The sequence below is a fragment of the Mercurialis annua genome, linkage group LG7 (assembly GCF_937616625.2).
Source record: "Mercurialis annua linkage group LG7, ddMerAnnu1.2, whole genome shotgun sequence".
Taxonomy (NCBI): Eukaryota; Viridiplantae; Streptophyta; class Magnoliopsida; order Malpighiales; family Euphorbiaceae; genus Mercurialis; species Mercurialis annua.
Genome location: NC_065576.1, coordinates 41,377,570 through 41,402,282, shown reverse-complemented (window position 1 = coordinate 41,402,282; position 24,713 = coordinate 41,377,570). Strand labels below are relative to the sequence as shown.

At 30.4% G+C, this 24,713-nt stretch overlaps 4 protein-coding genes across 6 annotated transcripts; 3 read left to right on the top strand and 1 right to left on the bottom strand.

The window, feature by feature from the left end:
- The first annotated feature begins 153 nt into the window (after nucleotides 1-153).
- LOC126657191 (uncharacterized) lies at nucleotides 154-2,167 on the top strand. The gene is made up of 3 exons (XM_050351846.1): nucleotides 154-1,354; nucleotides 1,428-1,769; nucleotides 1,938-2,167. The coding sequence occupies exons 1-3, from the start codon at nucleotides 154-156 to the stop codon at nucleotides 2,165-2,167; spliced, it is 1,773 nt and encodes a 590-aa protein (XP_050207803.1).
- Nucleotides 2,168-7,238: 5,071 nt separating this feature from the next.
- LOC126656601 (ethylene-responsive transcription factor ERF095-like) lies at nucleotides 7,239-7,893 on the top strand. Its single transcript, XM_050351200.1, has 2 exons — nucleotides 7,239-7,577; nucleotides 7,704-7,893. Exons 1-2 carry the CDS (start codon nucleotides 7,317-7,319, stop codon nucleotides 7,836-7,838), a joined length of 396 nt encoding a protein of 131 aa, XP_050207157.1. The 5' UTR covers nucleotides 7,239-7,316; the 3' UTR covers nucleotides 7,839-7,893.
- A 2,378-nt stretch (nucleotides 7,894-10,271) lies between these two features.
- On the bottom strand, nucleotides 10,272-10,958 carry LOC126657397 (ethylene-responsive transcription factor ERF098-like). Its single transcript, XM_050352072.1, has one exon. The coding sequence runs from the start codon at nucleotides 10,869-10,871 to the stop codon at nucleotides 10,416-10,418; it is 456 nt and encodes a 151-aa protein (XP_050208029.1). The 5' UTR covers nucleotides 10,872-10,958; the 3' UTR covers nucleotides 10,272-10,415.
- Nucleotides 10,959-13,728: 2,770 nt separating this feature from the next.
- On the top strand, nucleotides 13,729-17,459 carry LOC126657737 (uncharacterized). Of its 3 annotated transcripts, none has more exons than XM_050352493.2 (6): nucleotides 13,729-13,837; nucleotides 14,001-14,038; nucleotides 14,114-14,220; nucleotides 15,703-15,737; nucleotides 16,137-16,229; nucleotides 17,207-17,459. In XM_050352493.2, exons 2-5 carry the CDS (start codon nucleotides 14,036-14,038, stop codon nucleotides 16,202-16,204), a joined length of 213 nt encoding a protein of 70 aa, XP_050208450.1. In that variant the 5' UTR covers nucleotides 13,729-13,837; nucleotides 14,001-14,035; the 3' UTR covers nucleotides 16,205-16,229; nucleotides 17,207-17,459. The 3 variants fall into 3 exon arrangements, with proteins under 3 accessions (XP_050208450.1, XP_050208449.1, XP_050208448.1); XM_050352492.2 differs by lacking the exon at nucleotides 17,207-17,459 and adding an exon at nucleotides 17,009-17,199; XM_050352491.2 differs by lacking the exon at nucleotides 17,207-17,459 and having other exon boundaries at nucleotides 13,730-13,837; nucleotides 16,137-16,511.
- The last annotated feature ends 7,254 nt before the right edge of the window (nucleotides 17,460-24,713 follow it).

Below are 24,713 nucleotides of genomic sequence, written 5' to 3'. Positions count from 1 at the left end.
AATGCTAAATAACCTGTTTATCTTAATTTTTAATTTGTGTTAAATTTTAATTGTAATTTGAAAGTTTAAAATAAATAAATGTAGTTAAATTAGTTAAAATTATGATTGCCAATTTTAAAAAATGTAGTTAAAATTATGTTCTTTAATGTAGTAATGACGACAAATGGGCTGTCAACCCTAAAAATTTATTGGGACGGTACAATATTAACGACTCCGGGTGGAGTTGATTATGTCTCTGGTAAATCAGAACGGGTTGAGCTGACGAGTGTAGTGAATTTTGCACAACTACAAGTCGTAATTAGAAGGGTAATTGGGCTGAATGATGCTGATGAGATAGTGAAGATTTACCTACGAGTGCCCCGGTTCGTTGAACGTGGAAGATTTCAAAAATATGATGGTTTTTCTACGGAGACAGATGTTCATATGGAAGTAATGTGGCGTAATGTTTCACGGACGCCACAAATGAGGATACTTGAATTTTACATTGTGTACAACCCTCTATCTCAAGTACGTGCACAGTTTGAGGATTCCAAACTAGCGGATGTAGAAGACTGTGCGGATGTAGAAGACTGTGCGGATGTAGAGGACTGTGCGGATGTAGACGATGGTGATGATTTTAGTGATGAAGAGGAGGAAGAAGAACACTTCTACGGGATCGTTGCTGATGACAACGAGGATGATGATGATGATGACATCAGTGGTGAGAATGGAGATGGCACCCATGGTGATAATGTCGGTGGTGAGTCAGAACAAAATGTAGATCATTTTCAGTCACGCCTTTCTTATGAGTACACGCATCAGAATGTTGACAAGATGCGTGTTAATATGAATCTGTGGCCTGAAGAAAACACAATATGGGAAGCTGGCAAAGAGTTTGAACTGGGGATGGTTTTTAGTTCGAGGTATGCTGTCCAGACATGTGCGACGAGTTATCATATTGCAGCTAATAAAGAATACAAGAGTAGTCGAACAACTAGTAAAACAATAGTGCTTGTGTGTGTGAACAATGACACTTGCAATTGGAGGTTGCGTGTGTCGCTTCTAAAAGGCGAGACAGATTGGATGATAATAAGATATAACTGCCCCCACCAATGCAGCGGCCAAGCAATGAACCAAGACCATCGTAATTTAAGAGCCCGAAATATAGCCGAACACATCAACATAAGGATTAAAATGCTTCGAGCGGGAATTTTCCAAAGTCTGCGAGTTATGCCTGGATACAAAAACACTTGGTATGCCAAGGAAAAGGCCATTGCAAGCATGTTCGGAGAATGGGACGACTCTTTCGGCGAGGTTTGCAATTTTATGACAAATGTCACTGTTGCTAATCCCAGGATAGTGTGGCATGCTACAGGTAATTTTTTTAAAATTTCAACTATTTAAAAATATGAATGATTTAATAATTGCAAATAACGGTGTGTGCACAGGTACACCCATTGAAAACAATCTAGAATTCAGAACTTTCAAGCATATGTTTTGGACGTATGAGCCAATGGTGAAGGGTTTTCAGTATTGCAAGCCTGTTGTGAACATCGACGGCACCCACACATATGGAAAATACGAAATGACTTTGCTGATTTCTTCTGCAATTGAAGGGAACAACCACATCATGCCGATAGCTTTTGCCATTGTGAAGTCGGAAACTGCCGCATCCTGGAGGTATTTTATGAGAATGTTGAAGAGGTATGTTTTGGGTGAGCGAAAGGTGTGTATTGTATCTGATCGCGGCTCCGGTATTATGAGTTCAATGGAGGGGCCTGAGTGGGCGGGTGATACCCACAAGTGGTGCATTAGACACCTAGTGAGCAACTTCCACAATGCCTTTAAAAAAAATATCTGAAAAAACTTGCTGAAAAAGCTGGTAATTTTCTTGTCATTTATTATAATAAAAAAATTTTGGTTGTTAGGAAAATACTGACGGTTTAATCGACGTGTAGGACACGCATACCAAGAGCATAAAAGAGTTCGGTACATGTCATTGATAGAGGCGGATTCACCTGAGGGTTATACGTATCTTAACCGCCTTAATGTTACAAAATGGAGCATGAGCGGCGACACGACTGGAATGCGGCATGGTGTGATGACAACTAACTACGCTGAGTCGGTCAATGCGATGCTAAAACATTCGGGGACTCCCTATCACAGCCATGTTGGAAGCAATATTTGACAAGGTCAACTCTGTATTCATTAAGCATGTGAACGACTACAAAATGTGGTTGGCATCCGGTTTCATGTGGTCTCTAGTCTGTGCACACAGAATGGAGATTTGGGAAAATAAGTCAAAGACTCATACGGCTTCACAGTTCAACGTGGCACAGAAGGTATTCAATGTCTTGACCCAGTGCGACAATGTAAGACATAAGGGTGGCAATACACAGCAAGTTCGTCTGCTGGACGGGACATGCACCTGTGGAAATTTCAACAGTGGAAAATTCTGTGCTCCCATGCGATAGCTGCCTGCAACCAATCACACACCAAGAGATACTACTACCAGAACTAAACTGTTTAATTAAATTCCAAGATACCTTTCTTCTCCTCCTTTTCGAGCAGCCATAGAACCTCGAAAACCTCCAACAAAACCCATCCACATTTGTAACCTGTGCATCAATATAATTATCACACACGTCTATTATGGAAACATTAACCACCCTTTCTACCCACACTATCAATAGAACATAAGCCTTCAAACCCCGACACTTGTTTCAGAACTTGCAAACGAACATAAGATACAAAAGTTTCACACAGGAAAATAATCAAAGGTTTTTTTTTTGTATTTTTGAACAACTCTCTTAGTTACCTAGTTGCATGTGGTTTAGCCAAGCCACGGAAGTTCCATGCTAAGCAATTCATTGCTCGTGGCAGGCCTGCTTCTCGAGGCCTCCCAAAACTATATTCAATTAGATCAATAATCATCTCATCACTATGAAAACTCGACCCAATAGCCACAACACCACTTTTCTCCACGACATTAACTCTTTTCCTTTTGGATCCATTGACAGCCCATCACCGTTTCCATTAGGAACAATACCACGATAAGGTAACTAATTGATTTCTTTAGATTTCCTTCTACCTTCAGCTACCAAATCATTAGAATTACCAATAAAACTTCCCTTGGCCACACTAACTGAATTTTGAAAATTTGTCAACTAAGTTGATTTTATCACCAGATTTTCAGCTAACCTTCCATTCAAACTGTCCATGTCATCATCTTCTATATTAGAATAAACCTTAGAAGGGTCTGAATCTCTCTGCCACTACTCCGCCGGCTGCACACTGATCCTCCTTGGTTTAAACTTCATATATAACCCATATGGTGATGATTCGACAAGTATGCGAATATCAAAACACTTAAGAGTGCAAGTTATCAATGACCTAAGATTCCGCAATATAAATAGAACATTGGGATCCTCTCATATTGGAAATTAATGAACAAAAATTTCCTGCAACACATGTTGTAGGAAACTCCTGCTATTGTGTACGTGGCCAATGTAGATAGGCTGTTGTTCATTGAATGCATAGCATGATAAAAGGTAACTTTACTCCTCATATTTAGTAAAAGTTCTATAATAGATATTTAGACTATTTTAATTATATTTTTTTAAATGATATATATTTTATTAATATCTTATCATAAATAAAAATAAAATTAAAAAATTTAACTTAAATATTAAAAAAATAAAATTATTTTATATTTTAATAATACTAATTTCGCATTACGTGCTATGCACGTGGCTCGCAACGTAACTCGTCAATGAACATATTAGTAAATTTATTATAATTATATCATTTTTTTATTTATAATTAATATTAAATTAGTTAAGATTTTTTATAAAAGTAAATATAATATATTCTGTTATTAAATTTTTTTCCATACTGAATTTATTCTTCTTTTGATTTTATAATAACCATAATTAAATAATTAACTTAAAAAATACAAAATATTTATTTATTTAAAATAATATAAAAATTAAAGGGAAAAAATATCAGATACAATTGTTTAGTCAAAATAGAAAATATAAGAAGTATAAAATAGTCTAAATAATTAAATTAAAGCATGTGATATTTAAAAAATATAGTTTTTTTTTTATCAAATTTGATATGTTAAGATGGAACAATATTGGCCTATCTACAACTGCCACATATACAGTAGCATGCCTTTTGTGCAACCAATATTACAAGATAATTTTGTATAAATATATAGTCTAACTATTTGATATAGAACTCACAATAAATTTGAGGAGTAAAATTACTCTTTATCATGTTATGCATTCAACAAACAGCAGCCTATCTATATTAGCCACGTACACAGTAGCAGGAGTTTCCTACAACATGAATTGCAGGAAATTTTTGTTCTTAATCCAATTTCAAATCGTTGCACTCCTCTTCATTTTCATTCTTCGTTTTAATAACGGCCCATTTAAAGAAACATGAAAAAAAAACATAATTCTAAATAAATTTTAGGAAACATGAAAAAAAAACATAATATAAAGTTAAGGATAAAATTTTAGCGGCCCGATAAAAAAATAAATCTTGATTAAACTCGAAAATCGTCTTTTCCCTAAACTTAAATTCTAAATTTTAAAACAATTTAGGCGATGTTTTTTTATTTTGAAATCAAATAGGTGATGTTATTAAAGCCAATAGCTAACAAGTTTACTACAACTTGTAGTGAATATTAGGGACCATTCTATAACAAGTCAAGCAAATGATATCCAACATAAAAAAGAAAAACAATGTAGTCATCATCATGCATGATTATAGAAAACTGTTGTCACCGCCAAATCTACCATGACCTAGCTAGACTTCAATTTTATATGTAGCCCTATTTATAATATTATTAATTTCGTTGTCTTTAATTTTTTAATGGATGAAAGGCACAAAAATTGACATATTATTTAAATTAAACAGTTTCAACTTTAAATATCTTTTTTATTATAATAAGAAAAAAGGTTATCAAATGGCTCAAACTAGCCAATGCTTTATTTTTGTGTCAAAATCAAAATTTTAAAAAGAATTATTAGATGAATGCACCCAAATCCCCACAGCCATCCATGTGCCAGAACTATACTGCCTCAAGCCTTATCTCTCTTGGCAGTATGGTTATTGTCAAATATTAGTACTTATATTATCCATCACAATCCTTTAATGTTTTTTGATGTTTTTGTGTGCACTAAAAATACTAAGTGAGATTTATATTCATCTAAATTTCTTATAAGTAAAAACATGAGAAATTCTAAATGGACTTTACACAATTTATATCCATCTTAAACAGAAATTACTGCCTATTAAACTTGACCATCAAAATTTGGTTTCTTTAATTCAAAATCCATATGTCAAATAGCTATGGATGTCAAATACGTCATAATACGGTAATCTGATTTTCCAAACATATAAAAGTGGAATATTCGGATGCAATTTTAGTGGTGCGTGTAAAAAACATGTCAACCGATTATGACACAAAATAAATATATCGTGGTATAGATTGATTCACTAATCCATTTATAAATTATACTACTTGTAATAATATAATAAAAATTACAATTTCATAATATATATTTTTTATTATTAAATTAAATATAATTATATTAATATATAAATAAAATTTATTATATTAAAAATTTATAATTTTGAATATGGATTGAAAAATTTGAAATTAAAATCATATTTTATATGCTTTAAATATAATTATGTGTTAAATGAATCGTGTTTGCCGTGTTGTACGTATATGTCGTGTTAGTTGTATTATTTATTTATTATAACGTGTTAATCGTGTTGTGTCGTGTATGACTAATTTTTTGGCACTGTTACTTAAATTGATCGTTTCATGTTGACCTTAATCGTATCAACATGATATAAATACGATCCGCCATTAACACAAATAGCCACCAATCATATTCATTCTTTGAAATTAAGGCAAAATTTTAATTATAGTGTTAATTACTCTAATAGCGAACGTTTATTGATTTTGAAGCATGAATTAACACAAATCTATCTTAATTTAAATTCAAATATTTGAATATTATATTAAATAATTGATTAATTTCAAAATTTAAAAGAAAATGGTTTTATTATTTCCTAATTAAGACCATGTATGCCTTTTACTATTGAAAGTTGACAAAATACAAAGAATCATCAAACAAAAAACCCATAAAATAATAAAGACATGAAGTTCTATGCAAACAACTACCTAGCTCATGTACGTAAGCAATGTTGCATCATCAATCACACAAAAACATGACATATTTCTAATGCTTTCTTAAGATCTTATTTCAAATTTGGTAGTCTTACCAAAATTAAATTATAATTGTTTGATTTTGTTAGTTCCTTTTGTAATAAAATACTAATCTTTAGCATCATAGAATCATGTACTTGTATAAAATATATTAGCTATATAACTAACCGGTAACGTAAGCTTGATGACGAACTAATCAAAACGTAATCAGCTAATGACATACTTACCAATTTATACGTCATTTTTTGAGGACACTATCAGGCAGATTTAAAATACCCAGTAAGCATAATCTACTAGTTAATTGTCAATTAATTGTGAGTCTGTTTAACACTTTAATTTATAGTAGTTCTTTAAAATAAGATCAATTACCTCCATTTTTAGTATTTATATAGCACATAAAAAACAACCGTACAAATAGTAATATATAATATTTGATATTAATTTCAATATATTTTAATTTTTTTTATTTGATATCATATGTCAAACTAACAGTTGCTTTTTACGCGCTCAGAAAATATACGAATGATGAAATTATATTTATCTTAAAGAGTTAAAGACTGATTATCAAACTAGGTCAAATTTTAGTTTACAAAAACCTGTCTCATAAGTTTAAAGATCGGATTGGCTTTTTATTCGTTAATTACAAAATAATTTATTAAATTTATAAAAGGTTGACAAATCTGAGAAAACATTTGGAAACGTCATGCAGCTTACCTCATCACACAGCATCAGAACTTTCTCGGGACCCAAACAAGAATATGAAATATAATTAAATCATTAAACAAACAATCAAATAAAAATGTGGAGATACAAAAAGAAGTGGTCCTTGATGCTAAAGCCATCATCAAAATTCATCACCTATATTCATCATCAATAATACGTAGCTACTAATTAGCTATGTAAAACTTCACATCTCAAATTGATCCGTCTCCATCAATATTTGATTCTTTAGCATATATTGAACAGAATCACTAATTAATTATATTAATCAATCTTTAAACTTTAATATTTTTATAGAGATTTGATCCGTACATGGCTATAGAAGCATTATAAATGTCACAATGAAGCTAAATCTACTACTCAAATGCAAATTATTAGTTCAAATTTTCCCAGAAACAGAGCAATGGATAAGCATACTAAAGAAGCTAAATATATAGGGGTACGAAGCCGGCCATGGGGGAAATTCGCGGCGGAGATTCGAGATTCTACGAGGCGAGGAGCACGAATATGGCTCGGAACTTTTAGTACGGCTGAAGAAGCAGCAAGAGCTTATGATAAAGCTGCATATGCAATGAGAGGTCAATTAGCCAAACTCAACTTTCCGGACGAATACCCTTCGATTAAGGTCGATTTTGCTACTTCTTCTTCTTGTTCGTCGTCATCATCGTTATTATCATCTTCGTCTTTTTCTTCGTTTTCTTCTTCGTTTTCTTATTCTTGTTCGGGTTCTTCTTCTTCCTCGATTTTACAGAATGTGTCGACAAGTGGGACTAATGATGATGAACGGAGGAGAGAAGTGATTGAATTTGAGTGTTTGGATGATACGCTGCTGGAGGAGCTTCTCGATTTTGAATACACGAATCAAGAATTAAGAATTAAAGATTGAATCATTATGATTTAGCTGTGAAAGCATGTTCAAGATGTGTAATTTTTTTTCCCAATTAAGGAAGTTAGTTAGTTAGTTATTAGTTAGTTAATGTTTTATGCATTTTGTGGGCCCTATAATAACTCTAATTTATCAAATGAAAATAAAATAAATTTTGTCTACTAATTTTATGATGTAACTTTTCAAATGAAAATAAAATAAATTTTGTCTACTAATTTTATGATGTAACTTTTCATATTATTACTGTCGAATCATTCATCAATAACAATGTCAAAATTAAGCATAGAAGAACTTTCTTATTAGAAGATGCCAAAGTGGCCACAGGGATTGAGATATCATGTATATTAAATTGTTTTTAAAAACTAAACATGTTTATAGGCTAGTTCCGGACCCGGTCTAGATCGGATTTTACTAATTTTTATGTAAATTCAAGTCCGGTCTGAACCCGGTTCGGCTTTTATATTTGCTATTTAAGTTCGGCCCTTACATTACATACATGCGCCGAGCTTCTTCGTTTGCGTGACACAGACTCGAGCTCAGGCCTGACACGAGACAAAAATATTAGTGTCCATGCAAATTCGGTTCTAAAGGGACGGTTCTGGGCGGATGGACCGAGTACTTAGTCGCATAAACAGGTCTACTAAAACCTGAGCCAATTGAAGTATAATTATGTAAAGCAGCAATATATATGGAATAATATCTAGAGGGACAGTGTCCATCCATTTATAGACCAAATCATAATCTGTCAATACTTTTCTAGCTAAAAAGTGAGCTGCCATATTAGTCTTTCTATTAGAATAATAAAATTCTAAGCACCTAAAGAATACGGTCCGTACCTCTGGTTGATTTTCCACTTACCGAAAAACAAAGAATTAAACGAACAAAGAAGACGACATCTTGTCCGCAGGGATAGTTGTTTGTGTTCCTTTAACTATGTATTCTGAAATTTGTATTGTTGTTTTTGATTTATTTATGAGTAGCTACAAGAAACCCATATTGGAGACTAACGCTTGAAGTTTGTTTATTTTATTTTAGCGGATTGTGGATTTATGAGTTTGATTGCGTGTTGTTTATTTTGCTTAGTGCTTCGTTTATTTTAGCCATGTTTCCGTGTGTTTTAAATATGACTCGAGAGCGCTGATTTAGGATAGATCAATCTATAACCTAAAATTTAATTATAAGAGAATGAATTAAAGAATGGGTTTTTATTAGGTTTGGTAGTTAATGTCTCGAAAAAGCATAATTAATGCCTAAGAATAGCTTGAACTGCAATTGATCAAAGTGGGTTATAATCGATGAATGAATAATTATACAACGCAACGGTTGCGCCACGTCATTCGTGTAACAAACCAATGAGGCGTTAGCCATGTATAAATATTAAATGATAAAAACATAAATAATAAATAAAAATTTCCGATCGCAAATGATCTTTGGCTTGTTGTAAAAATGACGTGGGACATAATGAAATATGAATAATATTATTCTCATATACTCCCATCTCTTACAACTAAAAAACTGTTTAATTTTAATATTTGCTTTACAGTTGCAATTAGCTTATTGTTAAATTCAAATCATTTTCTTATTTGTTAAACAATGTGAAATAAATTAGTTGGTGGATAAGTTGATTTTAGTGGGGAAAGAGAACCGAACTCCACAGTCTGATTACTTGTTTAGACTCAGTGCATTTACAGATTCTATCCAACAAGTGTTTCGGGCCGTTGCCGCCTAAAAGCTTCTACCATTAACACTAAAATTAGTTTATTTATGCTTGATTTGTTTTTTTATTACTTTCTTGTCTTGTTACGTGGGTTTTATTTGAATTATTTCATGATATCTTGAGCCAGTTTTAGCTATTAAACGGACGGGCTCGCGTACGAGCTCATTTGGTACGCATCGAGCTTGTAAGCGAACGAATACGAGCTGAACATGAGTTAAACATAATTACGGAAAAATCTAAACGGACCGAATATGAACACTCCGTCTAAAGCTCGAATAAATATGAACCAAACTTTGTTCGCTAAATGAGCTGAATATGAATATTCCAGAACTCGTCTCGGCTCGGTTCATTTACCTATAAGCAAGTGAATCAAAATGCTCGCGGAAGTCCTATGTGCAATAGAGAATGTAAAATCAATGCGTACAATGTGCATAAAAGTAAACAAGCAGACTTGTGCAAACATCGATTTTACTCGTGTATTTCAGTTTCGATTTAATATGAATTGTTTAATTATAATTTCTATTAATCACTATGCTAACAATTGATGTCAGCCACATAAACAAGATTATATTTTTGTATCAACAAAAGTAAGAAAAAAGTCTCAGGTAGTAGACTCATTGTTGACCTTTCAAGGCCCACAGGAAATAATATCATATGAATTTCAATTAAGCTAATTAATTTCTTTAACATGTTTAACAAATACAAACCAATGCAAATAAAGATTGATGGGACAAAAGAAAGTATATAAGAGGCATATGATGGAAAAAACAAAATACTAATTAAGGAAGGAAATTTGAAAATGTATGGACTAAAATGAAAGAATTAATTTTCTGGGGGTGTAATTCGGCTTGGCGAATAAATTAACAGAGCCTACCATCTTGATTTAGAAGATCTTCTAACAATTTATCATCCAAATACTCAAACTCAAACACTTCATGTCCTGCAGAAGAACCCATCATTGTACCATAGCTCGAAGCTGCCGGAGCAGAAGCGAAAGAACTCGACGACGACGACGGAGACGAAGAAGAAGAAGCAAATGAGAGCTCATTACTAGTTTGGCTGTGGTATTGATACTCATTTGGAAAATTAAGAATAGCTAAATGACCTCTAAATGCAAAGGCAGCTTTATCATAAGCTCGAGCCGCATCTTCAGCCGTGTCAAATGTTCCAAGCCATCTTCTAGCACCATTTTTCGTCGGATCGCGAATTTCGGCAGCGAACTTACCCCATGGCCGACGTCGAATCCCTCTATATCGAGCCTCGGAAGATCCACTACTTCCCCTATCTTGTTTCTTTGATTTCTTTCCGTTTTCCATTTTGGTGGATTTAATTGGATAAATGTAGAAAATAACTATAAAAACGGTCTAGCAAATTAAGTTGGATTATTTTCAAATTTGGTGGCAAAAAATGGCACGTTTGGATGATAAGTAGATAAAATTTATAAGTATTTATAGATTACTAAAGAGACAAGTAGGACCAGAAATAGAAATTTAAAGAATAAAATATGATTGTGATGGGCTGAATTGAAAAAGGGTCATAACTGACGGTTTTGTATTTGCTAGGAAACTTCTTAGAATTCTTGATATACCATTATGCAATCCTTCTGCAACTTGGTTATTTTATATGTAATATATTAATAAGTTCAATGGACTTGGGCAAAAAGCTAGCCAGCATTTATATATGTGTATTATACATGTAATGATGAGTGGATGCTGAGGTTTTTAGTGATAATTCATGGCAAGATTTTGTCGTGTAAAGAGTGCGAGTTAAGCAATTTGTAATGCACGAGTGCTTACGTACATGGTGAGATAACTAGATTCTCATGGTGCGATGTTTATTTTTGTAATAACGGAATATTATCTATTTATTTCATATGAATTAAGTTCTACCTATCTAGAGACCCTTATACTATACCATTTTTATTCAAAAAGTCTTTATACTATTTTTTTGTTCTTCAGGTCCATGTACTTGGCAAAATTCCAATTTTTAGGTCCTTTTGAGGGACTGGAGGAAAAAAAAAATTGTAAGTAAAGGAATTGGAAAAAACTGAAAAAGGACCTAAAAATCAAAAATTATGTAAGTAGAGGGACCTAAATAACAAAAAAAATAGTACATGGGCTTTTTGAACAAAAATGATATAGTACAAAGGCCTCTAGATGGGTTTAGCCAATTGTTTTTCAGTCTAATTTTACCGCGTAAGAACTCCGCATAAGTAAAATAATAGAAAACAAAATAACATATAAAAGATCATAGCATTAAAAAAAATGACATGTTGAGGATCATACAACTCAGCGCTTACGTATTATGCTCGATGGTTCATATTGACCAGTCATTAACGGACATGTGGCCTTTTAGATTCGGAGGGTCCGATGTAAACTGTTTTTATGACATTAAGTACTTCCATCAAAAAAAAGTTCATTGGGTTCCAAATTTAAAACCAAACCAAAAGTGAAGGTTTAATATGTACATTAAGCCAAATTGAAACGTTAGGATTTGTTTTGCCAATATCTCTATATTACATGTTTGAATTTTATGAGTTATGTGAAGATATAATATGATGAATAAAGTGTATTTAGGAATTTTTCTGTTACATTTGAGATGCGGGAATCACCTTAAGTATGGAATAGACTCTAATTTTAAAATTTATTTTGCCAATATTTTTAGAAATATATTATAATTTTATTGATTATATTCACATATTTCTTAAAATACGCCAATAGAACTGGGAATAAAACTAAAAAAAATCAAAATTTAAGTTGATCATTGGTATGATTTATCTCGACAAAAACAAGAATAATAATATAATTTATAATTCTACAATAGCCATGATAAATAGAGTTTGCATAAAAAAATTATATATAAAATGTAATAATATATAAATAATTATATACGTTACTGTTTTAAAGAGAAGGATTTTCTTATTATAATTAAAAATACTATTAAATAAGTTATAGTTCAGATGGTACGTGCGCTCAGCAAATTCTATTAAAAATATGAGATCAATTTCTCATATAAACACCAAAATCTCCCTTTTCCAATAATAATAATAACAATAATAATAAAAGCATCGATAGACAAAAAAAAGTCCGAATTATTTTATTTTGCAATTCTAATCAAAAAAATTTAAAAATTTGTAATGTTAGCTCACTTTAAAATTTTACAGAAGTTTTAATCAATTAGTAACGTGTGTTAAAATCCATGTGGGCTTCATATTTTTTAAAAAGCCTAATGTCTAAGAAATCACCGACCTTTAAACTTTTTTTAATAGCACCTCGACGTTTTAAAATCGCCAATTTTATTCTATTTCGTATTTTTGCCTTTCACTCATACCATAAAAATATTAAATTGACTTCTTTTTACTTGGAAAAAAATTTAAATAAACCCTTAATATTTACCATATATTCTAAATAGTAGTTAACATTATAAATAGTACAAACAAATCTTCTGCCTCAAAAAATTAAACAAATAATAATAATAATTTTTTTATTTAACATAAATAAATAATCAAAAATATTTTTAAATCAAAAACCGTTTAATATGATAATGTTTTTATTTGATATAAATCTATTATCAATGATATTAATTTTTTTCATATTTAATTAGGCAAATGCCTTCGATTTCAGTTCAGCCTTCCTCTGTCCCGTCGCCTCCCTCGGACCCACTAGTTGAAAGAGGAAGACGAATGAGCCAAATCTGGTTGAACCTCGGAGGTCGTCTTTCACCATAGAAGACGAGCAAGTTTGCTGCTCGTCTTTCGGTTCGACTAGATCTGATTCGTCTTTTTTCTTGGAAAACAAACGAGATTCGGTTTGCCGATTCGAAGGAGGCACCACCAGATTCGGAGATTGACAAATTTTGATTTTTAATTTATTTAAAATTCAATAAAATTCAAAAATATCACTATTTGAAGTTAGAATTTAAAAAGAAAAATCATCCCCACACCGGTTAGGAGTGTATACGAATGGAGCATATATTTTTGAAATAATTTTTTTTTTGATAAAAAAGGGTCCATTAAAAAATATTAAAAAGATTATATAATTTTAATCTTTTTAAAAAATTAAACTATTTATATTAATTAAAAATTAATTAATCCAATTATAACATTTATTTAGTATTTAAATAAATGTCTTATTTGAAACTTATAAAGCAATGAGAATTATAATAAAATAAAGTAATTATTTTAGAAGTCTTAAACATAAATTGCTAAAGAAACGGTTACATTCTCCTGTGTAAGCTTGAGAGTCTACTTGTGGATCCAAAATCTGTTGCACAAATTTTCGCGGTAAGTTCCTCTTATTTACCATTCTATCTATTCCTTCTACTAAACCCTAATTTGATTAAAAAAATTAGCTGCTTTATCTATTAATTTGTAATTTGTGTTCAATCAATAATCAATAATCAATTCATGTGAATAATGATTCTCCATTAACTTGTCTGATTTCTAGATTTGGAGACAAGAAAAGGCGACGAGGATCACGGCATGGTATATTAATTTTATAAATGTATTTGTATTGTGAAATAATGAAGTGAAATTTATTGGATTGGATTTTATTTGCAGTCTGCGCTGTTCAATTTTCATTCTTTTTTAACGGTTGTGCTATTGGGAATTTGTACTTGCACTTATGTTAAGATGCACTTCCCGGCGATTTTGGAACAGAGAACTGGGTATGTTTTTCTTTTTAATTCATTTATGTTATTAGGTTGTTAGTATGCTTTATTTTTAATTTTGTTTTGAGATTATTTGTGAGCAACTGAGGATTGAATTTGAGGAATTATGTGGTATCGGATACAACATTGCTCGCATTTTTCATTTGTTCTATTTGAATTTTACGGTAAACGTGCAAACATTCAAGTTTCTGTTGATGAATGTTGATACATTGTACAAAAGTAAGTCAAAGGTAGAGTTGTTGAAGTTCCGATTAACTGTCGTTAAAACACAGTATTAACTACTATAGCTTAAGTAAAACTTCAACCGTTTGTGGTTGTTTGTTAAACTTATTTAGTTAAGCTCAGTGACATGGGTTCTTCAAACTCTTTGGAAAATCATTAAGTTTCACATTTTCTTAGTTGCCTGCAGTTGCTTTGGTAACTATGTTGAGCATGTTAGCATTATAAGACCAAAAGTAACCCTTGCTTGGATACTGACTGCTAGGTTGCAGATTATAGATCTAGAGCCCCTTGAAAGCATTACGCCTACTTTTGCTTGATAAGTTTGCTTATTTCCTCTTGTCTGAGCTATTAAATTGCTCTTATCTTAGGAGTGGTTCTCACCGTCAGTATTCTTTAGCCGACCCTGATATTTGGCACTTGCTTCTGTTCATCTATATTCATCTTAATTTGATAAAGTATGAGTAAAACAAGGCTTAATCACCAAAAAAAAATCCCACCTTTTAGCCCCTTTTCAAATGCACTCTGACGTTGTAATTTTGTCAGCTGCACCCTAATTTGCACCTTTTGTTTTCGATTCCACCCTCAAGTACTAAATTGATCTCTTCTCCATTTGAAAAAAGTTAAAATAAATCATCTATTTTTAACTTTTTGTGTGGAAAAGAGTTCATAAGAGTACTTTATAAGGGTTCTTATGAAATTTTCCCGAGTGAAAAAGAGTCCAATTTGATTTTGAGGGTGGAATTGAAACCCAAAGGTGCGAATTAGGGTGTAGCGGACAAAATTGCAACGTCAGGGTGCAAAAAAGGGCTAAAAGGTGGGTTTTTTTTGGTGATTAAGCCGTAAAACAATGGTTAGAAATGGGGTGGGTGTGGGGAGCTCCCCTTGTTGGCTAATGAATTGAATAATCCCAGATTCTCAGTGCTTATCCTGTGCAAGAAATCATTCCCTTTCCATGGCCATTCATGCTTTTTAGTCCATTCCTTGGGAAGTGAATTGGGTTGTGATGGCCTTGGCCAGAATTTTCAAATGGTAAATAAAGTAAAATTTCTACTTCTATTTGTCTACACTTCGTGACATACACATGATTTTCTTGTGGTCAGCATTTGGTAATTAAATATATTCATTTTTTACTCTTTCTATACTCACTGAAAGTCAATTATGTGGCATAACATCCATAGTGATGTGATCTTTGATCAGTTTGGTGAATCTGGTCGGGCTGGTGGTTATGGACTAATGACTAATGAAAATTTTCTATAGGTTTCGTGGGTTTTTCTGGAAGGCAGCCAGAATAGGTAAGCTTCTTTATCTAAATTCTTTTCGGTTAATTCAAGAACTAGAAGTGTAAAGTAATTTCTTTAGAGCATTGGTTTCCACCCTTATTTGAATTATCAAAGTGATCTTACCATCTCGAAGCCAGTTTCTGGCTTCTGAATATTGAGGATACTATTAAGTATTACATACAGTCTAGTTGATGTTAAAGGTTCATTGTATATCGGATCAAGATCCTTCTTTAGGTTCTTTTTAGTCCTCAACATATAAACCAACTTTTCTATCATTGAAGTTATGTGAAAGAGAATTAGAACTTAAAAGATTATCATGCTAGAATCTCCATGTCATTATATTTTTGTGAACTTAACTTTATATGCTCAGCCTGAATTACATCCTGATAACTTGTGTAATTGCTTGAATAGGTGAGCGTTTGAGCCCCTGGGTGGCTGTAGGATGCTTCACGATGGGCGTGTCAATAATATTTTTCTGACGACCAGCTGTCTGTGCATTAGGAAGTAAGTTCAATCTTTGTACTTTTATGGCTAATTATGGGACTCATCAGGATTTGGTGTCATCAGTCTTTGTTCTTCCTGATTAGTAGTGTATTAACAATGGAGGTTGATGACCAATTTGTGGACATTCTTTGTGTCATTCTTTGGTAAGTTTGTATATCTGAGTTTCCCATATCATACAACCACGCAATCATTAGACTCCTTTTTCGAGAGTCTTATGCTGGTAAAAGAAATTAGTTGTGGAAGTGCCAATATATGATATGTAGAGTTTGAATTTTTTTTTTATCTTACTTGCTTTTACGGTTAACTGGGGATTGTTGTTATCTTTTTTTTCCTTCTATGACATTGTTTGGCTTTGCACAAGTTTATGTTACAATTTTTGAGATTTATTTGATTTAGAATGGAAAATCTAAATTTTATGAATTATGTTACTTTATGGCACTAGTCTAAATACATTAGAGGTCTCACATAGACGAGAGATAGAGTTCTGCAGATAAATTAAGAGCCACTTTAACTATAGAGAGATTTAAAGGGCGTTTTGATGTTTGTCACTGATATTTACGCTGGGGCTTGAAATCGGCTTTAGCAATAAGGTTTAGGAATACGATTCACTAGAAATGGCTAGAGCTCAAGCTGAAATTAGAGCTGGGCGGTTCGTGGGGTGGGGATGCAAGTTATGACATAAACCGTGAGATTATGCTTGAATCTCTTCAAAACCACAACTTTCCCTTCAGCCCAATGAATTATTGACACGGTTATCTTTTTGATTGGTTTCTTCTCAGAGTTCTTTCTGGTGACCTTTCTCATCTCTTCAGTAGCCCTGTCATCTTCTCCTTCCCATTGAAGAGGATAGCTTTGCAGAAACACCCTTCTGTTATTGTAGTCTTCAAAGCAGAAATGCCTTGTCTTCATTCCATTTGCTTCCCCGTTTTTTTTTTATCATTATTTGGAGTGTAACTACTAACTGTTGTCTGATATAGATGACTTATATAGAGTTACGTGGAGGTAATAGGAAAGAAAAGGAACGCGGATGGATAGAGCCTAGAGGGTTGGATGAGATGTTGATGGAGAATGGAATAAACCTCGGAGAAAGCGAAGGATAGTTATTTGTAATTAAAAGTGAAGGGAAACGCTAGTATTTGGCTTTTCTCAAATTCCTGTCTGAATGAGATCATATTGAATAGTATTTTTAGAACTATAATGGTATATGCTCTGTTTCCGTGTTACATAGAAGTTGCTATTCAAACTAAGTAATGTGGTTATGTTTCTAATTACTAGTATTAGCAATAGTGATGTAGTTAACAAACTGCTGATTTTGTTGTTGCTGTGGTTTGCTCACCCAACAGTTGGTAGATAGTTGTGCATTCTGTGTGTATCTGCTTATGGAAATGAATTATCCGAAATCTAATTTTTATCGGCTTTTTATAACTCTAATTAAAGCCTTAAATTATGAAAATTGACTGCTTGAAGATGTGTAACACTTCACATGGGAACCCCTTGCCCATTAATTTCTCATCAGCTCAGTTAGGTCTTGTAACATGACTAATAGAGAGATTGGAGCTCACAGATTAAAGGAAACACAAAAATTTAATGGCTTAATTCCTTAAAAAACCCCCACCTTACACTTTTTCTTCGTTTATACCCTGACCTTGTAAAAACACCATTTGTACCCAATTTTGGATTTTTATGTTTCATCTCTACCCAAAAGCATTAAATTGTACTTTTTCCATTTGGAAAAGAGTTTAAAACATACTTTTTTTCTATTTTAAAATATACAAATAAATCCTTAAACTTAAAAAATAATCAAATACATCCAAATAATTAATTTTTTTTTTTAATTTGATAAAATAATAAAAAATTAAAAAAAATTATTATTATTTTTAATTTTTTGTCGGAAATATTTTTAAAAAAAATTAAAAAAAAAACTCGAAATATTTTTTTAAAAAATTATTATTATTTTTTAATGTTTTGAAAAAGATGGTGTTTTTGTATTATTAATAATATTAATATCTAATTAGTATATAAGTTAAAAATGAAGGATTGTTTTAAACTTTTTTTCAAATGAAAAGAGTACAATTTAATGCTTTTGGGTAGAGATGAAACATAAAAACTCAAAATTGCGTACAAATGGTGTTTTTACAAGGTCAGGGTATAAACGAAAAAAAATGCAAGGTGGGGGTTTTTTAAGGAATTAAGCCAAATTTAATTCCTAATTACCTGAAATCATTCTCGTCTAATTAAGTGCTAATTAATTAATGTCTAGTTCCGTATTAAAAACCGCTCCCTCAAGTCAAGTCTTAACACATGTATCTAAATTCAATAGGCCAACATTAAACCTAACGTCAAGCATAAGAAATTAACACATTAAACCAAACCCAATAACTAATTATCATGAAATTAACCAACATATGTCAAATTAAGCCCCAATCAAAGAAAGTTAAGCAAATATTAACTTTAAAGAAATACCATAAATGAGGAGTAGAGAAAGAACAATAATGAAGTTTGAATCATCTAATGTATTGATACCCAACAATAAAGCATCCACAATTTTCTTAGCCGAACTCCCAAAAATGGAGAATACATAAAAAGCAATGAAGTGTTCAAAATGATTGAGTAATGAAATCTAAAGGTAGGTGGTGAAGTGATGGATGAGTGGAGGTCTCTTGTAATGTTTCACTTCAAAATTAGGGCTTTCTTAGCCCATGTTGCCCTCAAGTATAAGGGCTGAGGGGACAAATAAGGACGATTTTCTGACATTTCAACCCAAAAACACAAGGTGGTATGGGACTATCCACCCCTCATTGGAGCTTTCAGCCAAGTTTCAAGTCTTAAGACCGGTCAGCCATGCTCTGATCGGACCAAGGTCTTGAACTAGTCTCTGGGCTGGTTTGGATCATGTTCCGATCGGACGAAGGCTTGGATCAACCGACGGTTTCCAATTTCCTTCGTTTCGAGTTTTTTCGAACTTTTTTGTGCCACCGTTTGTACCTGGTTGATCTCCGAAACTTCAAAATATTTTAAATATGCCCCCGAACACCTTGATCTTGCATAAATGATCATGAAACAGCTCAAGCAAAAATAATAAGGCAATGAAGCTCAAAAAGTATAACAAATGAGCAAATTCACAAGTTAAAATGACTAGGAAAATAGGAGTAGTTCTTCTCCTATTATTTAATTTTCAAATTAAAACGAACCAGAATTTGGTCACCAAATTACAAAATATTAATTTTTTGAGCACATTCAAAATCATTTATCCTAAAGTTTAATCTCCACGACCTATTTTGGGAAATATGTCCAAATCAAACATTTAAAACCAGTAAAAGTTTATTTATTTATTCGATTGCGAGATTGAAAATATTATAGATTATATTTAATTTGAAATATGAACCAATAAAGATAAGTAGTAATAATGTTTTTGGGTAGTTGATCTTGGGGCATCTAAGTTATCACTTATTTTGTACTTTGGTGATCAACTTTTAATTGGTTTTATATTGGTAACTAAATGTCCCTTTATTTCAGTGTCAATGGGAGATTTTTCGGGAAAAAAAAACTATTTGTGGTTGTTGTTATATATATTTAATTTGTCTAAAAAACTTTCGGCTGAAATGTAATTATGCGTATGTGATAAGTTTTCATGAAAATATAAATAAAATGTATATAGCGTGGCAAAATCTGGCTGCCGCCCATGTATTTTAGCCGGAAAATTTCGTTAAAGGAAAATTAAAATTTAATTAACAAATAAAACGAATTAACATTCAATCGCTAAAATGTAATAAAGCAATGGTTCGAATGTCTATATTAAGTTAATCACACATTGTTAAATTACAGAAATACATAGATTTTCAGATATCAAGGGTTTTTTTTGTCAAAAATAATAGTTTTTATTACCGAATAGACAATGAAAGTCTCGTGTATACCCACAACATTTATATTGAAGAAAACTTTAATTATCTATTAACCAGTACTAATTATTAGGTTAGGATAGAGTATATGTAAATGTAATTCTAACTTATATCTATTAGTCAATTATATACTTAAAAACTTTTAGAACTAATTATTGGATATTTGTTTTTGAGTATTATTATATTTATACTTTGCAATATTCCACACCTATAATGATAAAATTATTCTAAATTTTGTGTATTATTAGATGACATAGTTGGTGACGAACAAAATACTAAAATAAAAATGCCAAATAACAATAAATATGATGATAAAGGTGTTGAAAGAGACTTGTTCAATGTAGCCCACCATTGAGACTTTGTTCTATTTGGTCTTGTTTGATTGCCGAGACCAACAAGAACCTAAAATACAAATCTCATCCATCACATATTCACTACATGACAATTTTTCTTATTTCATTCATTACTCACTCTCTATTCCACTCTAAAGTAACTTCCAAGAAACTATATTTTTCTCTTTTACTAGAATCTTAGATCTTGAAGAATACAATGTATATTGCAAGGTTAAACGATCATAGTTTGAAGAATGAAAAATTAAAATAGTAATAAATATATTAAAAAAATAATATCATTGGTGCTTAAAATTTTCCAAATCTATTAATATCCCTTAATTTTTAAATCTACGTGTATATATTTGAGCAGGGGCGGAATTAGTTTTCGTAAAATGGAAGGACATAATCATATAAATATTTTTTTTGTAAGAAAAAAATAATTTTCAGGGGCGGATGCCCCTTCGAACTATATGCCTGATTCCGTCCCTGTATTTGAAGATCATAAATTTTTAAATTTTTAAAATTGTGAATTATGGACGACGAGAAAAATGTGGATATAGTTGAATGGTAACATTTCTCTTTGTCAAGGAGAAGATTGAGACCGAGCATTCTTGCATCGAGAAAGAGTTCAAACACATACCCTGTATAACTTCTGCTTTTCTTTTTCTTTGCTGCTTGAATATTTAACTATATAAAAGGTTTATCAAACAAATTATTATATTCATCTATTTTCAATCATGAAAACTAACAAGTTAAAAATAAAATTCAATTTGTTTAATATAGTTTATCATTTCGATTCACATTTATAAATTTATTAGATTAAAAAAATTTGATTATCGAATAATAAATTTTTTACATTTTAGTTATCATCGTTTTATTTTGTAAAAACCAAAAAATTATAAAATGTATGTTTGTCTATTTAGCACATTAAATACCTGTTTGGTATATATTTAAAAAGTTGAAATGCTAGTTTCAAAGGTAAAAAGTTTATACATTGAAATAAAATTTTAAAAAAGTTTTATATATATATATATATGATGAAATTTCTTGGCAAGTTCTTGAAATATAAAGAATCCATGCATTTAAGAGAGTCCATAAAAGATTCAAGGCAGTGCTTTAAAAAAAATTAATTGGTTGAAAAGAAATAAAATATTTGTTTATTAATTTTTGGTTTTTTGTTTAATGGATTGTGCATGCACTTGCCTCCCACCCTTTTCCACTAACTCTATGTCCTGCATCACATCTAATAAACCAAACCTGATTGTGTTGACCCTCTTTTTTACTCAACTTATCATTGTTAGATTCTTGAAGGAATTTATAAATAATTATTTATATTAATTCTCTTTTGAATTTTGGTGTGACGTAAACTTTCCCAAATACTTTTTAGGTAATTAAGTAAATAATTTTCAGGTTCAAGTTATTAGTTGAAAATGAGTTATGGAACAAAATGATTAATAGTTGTTAAATTAATAGTTTAAACTCTAAATATTATAATTTCATATTAATTACATCGCTGCTCTTTAAATTTACACACATCAATACTACAATTCGAACATTATAATTTACCTACGTCTACTTTTTTATAGGTTTTGCTTGGCATAATAAAATCGATACTACTTATTATAGTTTGGATTCAAGTGAGTCAAATAACTTTAAATTTAAACCACTGGTGTAAAATGTTAATAATTGAATTCAAAATTTATAAACTAGTCAAATTATTTATATTTTTATGTGGAATGTATAGCAATTTTATGAGCAAAGGACTAATATAATTTTAAAACTTACGGTTTAAATAACTCATTTTCAACTATTTAGATTAAATAAGGACTATATTTTTTTTATTTTAAAATCGATTAAAAATGGTACACTATATTTTTTAGTTCAATAAGGATAAAATCTCTAAATTTGTTTATATAGTAGAGTATATTATTCTTAATTGATCTAAAAATAAAAAAAATGTCCTTAATTGATATAAAAATAAACCATATTGTCATTTTTTTTAAATTAGAGAAGGAGAAGTGTTAATAGAAAAAATTAGACCCACGACCTAACAGTTTGCTGCACAATAACATTTAATTTACAGCTCATTGGTGAGAATATTATCTTTGATTGATCAAAATGAGTGAAAATAGGTTATTGGCTCGATTCACAAGTTCAGATATCGAATTAATTTTTTGCTCGAAATTTTATGATTTATTTAATTATTATTATTATTATTATTATTTATCAAATGATGATAAAATAATAAAATAATATTTTTCTTATGAAAAACCGTATAATCTAATATTACAGTTTGAAAGTTCCAAAGTATGCCAATAATGGCATAATTATTTCCTACAATATTTTTAAATATGTTTGATGACGGGCTAACATTTTAAAAGTAATAATTTTAAAATTTACAATTAATATACTTTATGACTATTTATTACACAAGAAAATAAAATGATAAACTTTAGTAGATGTTAAGGAGATCACAAGAACGTCATATGAATGAATAACTTAATGATAATTATGCAACTGCTTTGATGTTGTTATTAACCTAATACATTGTTAACAGAATCAAAATGACCATCTTAATTAATAATGATATAAAATTTAGAAATAATTACTATTTATTCAACAATTTTAGATAATAATTATTAATTTTCCAAAAAAAATAAAAAATCAATTTCTTATTTCTTAACAAACTCTTTTTATCAAAAACTTTAATTTAATATGGCACATAAATTTATTTTTCTTTCAAAAAAATTGATAAATCTATAATAAAAAAAATTCAAATACAATTTAATAATTTATTTATAAAAATTTCATAAATAATAAAATATTTATTTATCTATTTTAAAATATGTTTAAGGAAAGTCCAAAATTAAATTCAATTATTTTTCAAAAATAAATTAGATAATGTGTTTTGTTTTGATTTTATTTACAAAGTCTATAGTATAATATGTTTTTTATAATGACCTGATTTTCAATCGCACAAATTTTAAAATTTTAAACTAAATAAAATATGTTAAATGCCAATTGTTTAATGAACTAAATTATATTAATTTTAATTAATTTTGTTAATGTTTTTAAATCTATTATTAGTCTAGTTTGCATAAATTAAAATATTAATAAAAAGCATTGTGATTTAATAACTAATTTGAAATTATTTTAAAACTTATTTCAATTTTTTTTAGTAATTTTATAGGCTTTTTCGAAAGAAAAAAAAGAGTTCAATGTTAAATTGAATTTTATATTTAAAAAATCAAATCTTTTGACTAAATCAAATAGCAAAATTAATTAATGAAAAATAATTAATTTAATTAAACGTCAGAGGATAATAGATTAGTACTTTTAAAAATGATAAGAAAAAAGTAGCAATTATGGTCGAAAATCAGGGTGTAAATGAAAATTATCTCTAAAATTTATGTCACAAAGGTCACCTTAATTAAAGTTTTTTTTTTTGTTTTTTAGAAATCACCTTAATTAAAGCTGAATGGAACATTAGACCATTCTAGAGTGGTTAAGACATTCCTAGAATAGTCATTTTGAAAATAATTCTTTGGCCATGTTTGGTTCATGGAATAGGTGCGGAATGGAATAGCTATTCCGTATAAAATGAAAATTCTTTACTTTGGTTCATGGAATAGGTATTCCACGGAATTGCTATTCCATGATTTTGTGGAATAAGTACTCCTCTCAAAAATTAAAGAATGGCTATTCCATTCCTTATGGAATAACTATTCCATTCCATGCTATTCAATTCCATGAACCAAACATGGCCTTTAGGTCTTAAAAAAGAATCGGTACCCCTGCAATAATTTTATAGCTATATGTAGTATCAATATATGTAGAAATAATAATAAATAAATTTCAGTATGTTTTATAATTTTAACCTAATTTTTTTAAATTTTAATTATTTAAATATATGTATATTGTGTCTGCATCAATAAATTTTATTCAAAGAGAAATTAAATTTGGACCCTTACGTTTTATTCGGTTTTAAATTTGAACCTTGATGAATATTTTTACAATGAAAATCCTTAACATTATAAACTTTTTCACATCAAAATTTAAAATGCCACATGTCTATTAGTGACTGGTCAATTCAGCGCTAACGTATTTGGTTTGATGGGTCACATTACACAGTCACTAACGAATATATAGTATTTTAGGTTCGGACGGTCCGATATGAAATTTTTTTATAACATTAAATATCTCTATTAAAAAAATATTCATTAGTGGTCAAAGTTAAAATCGAACCAAACGTG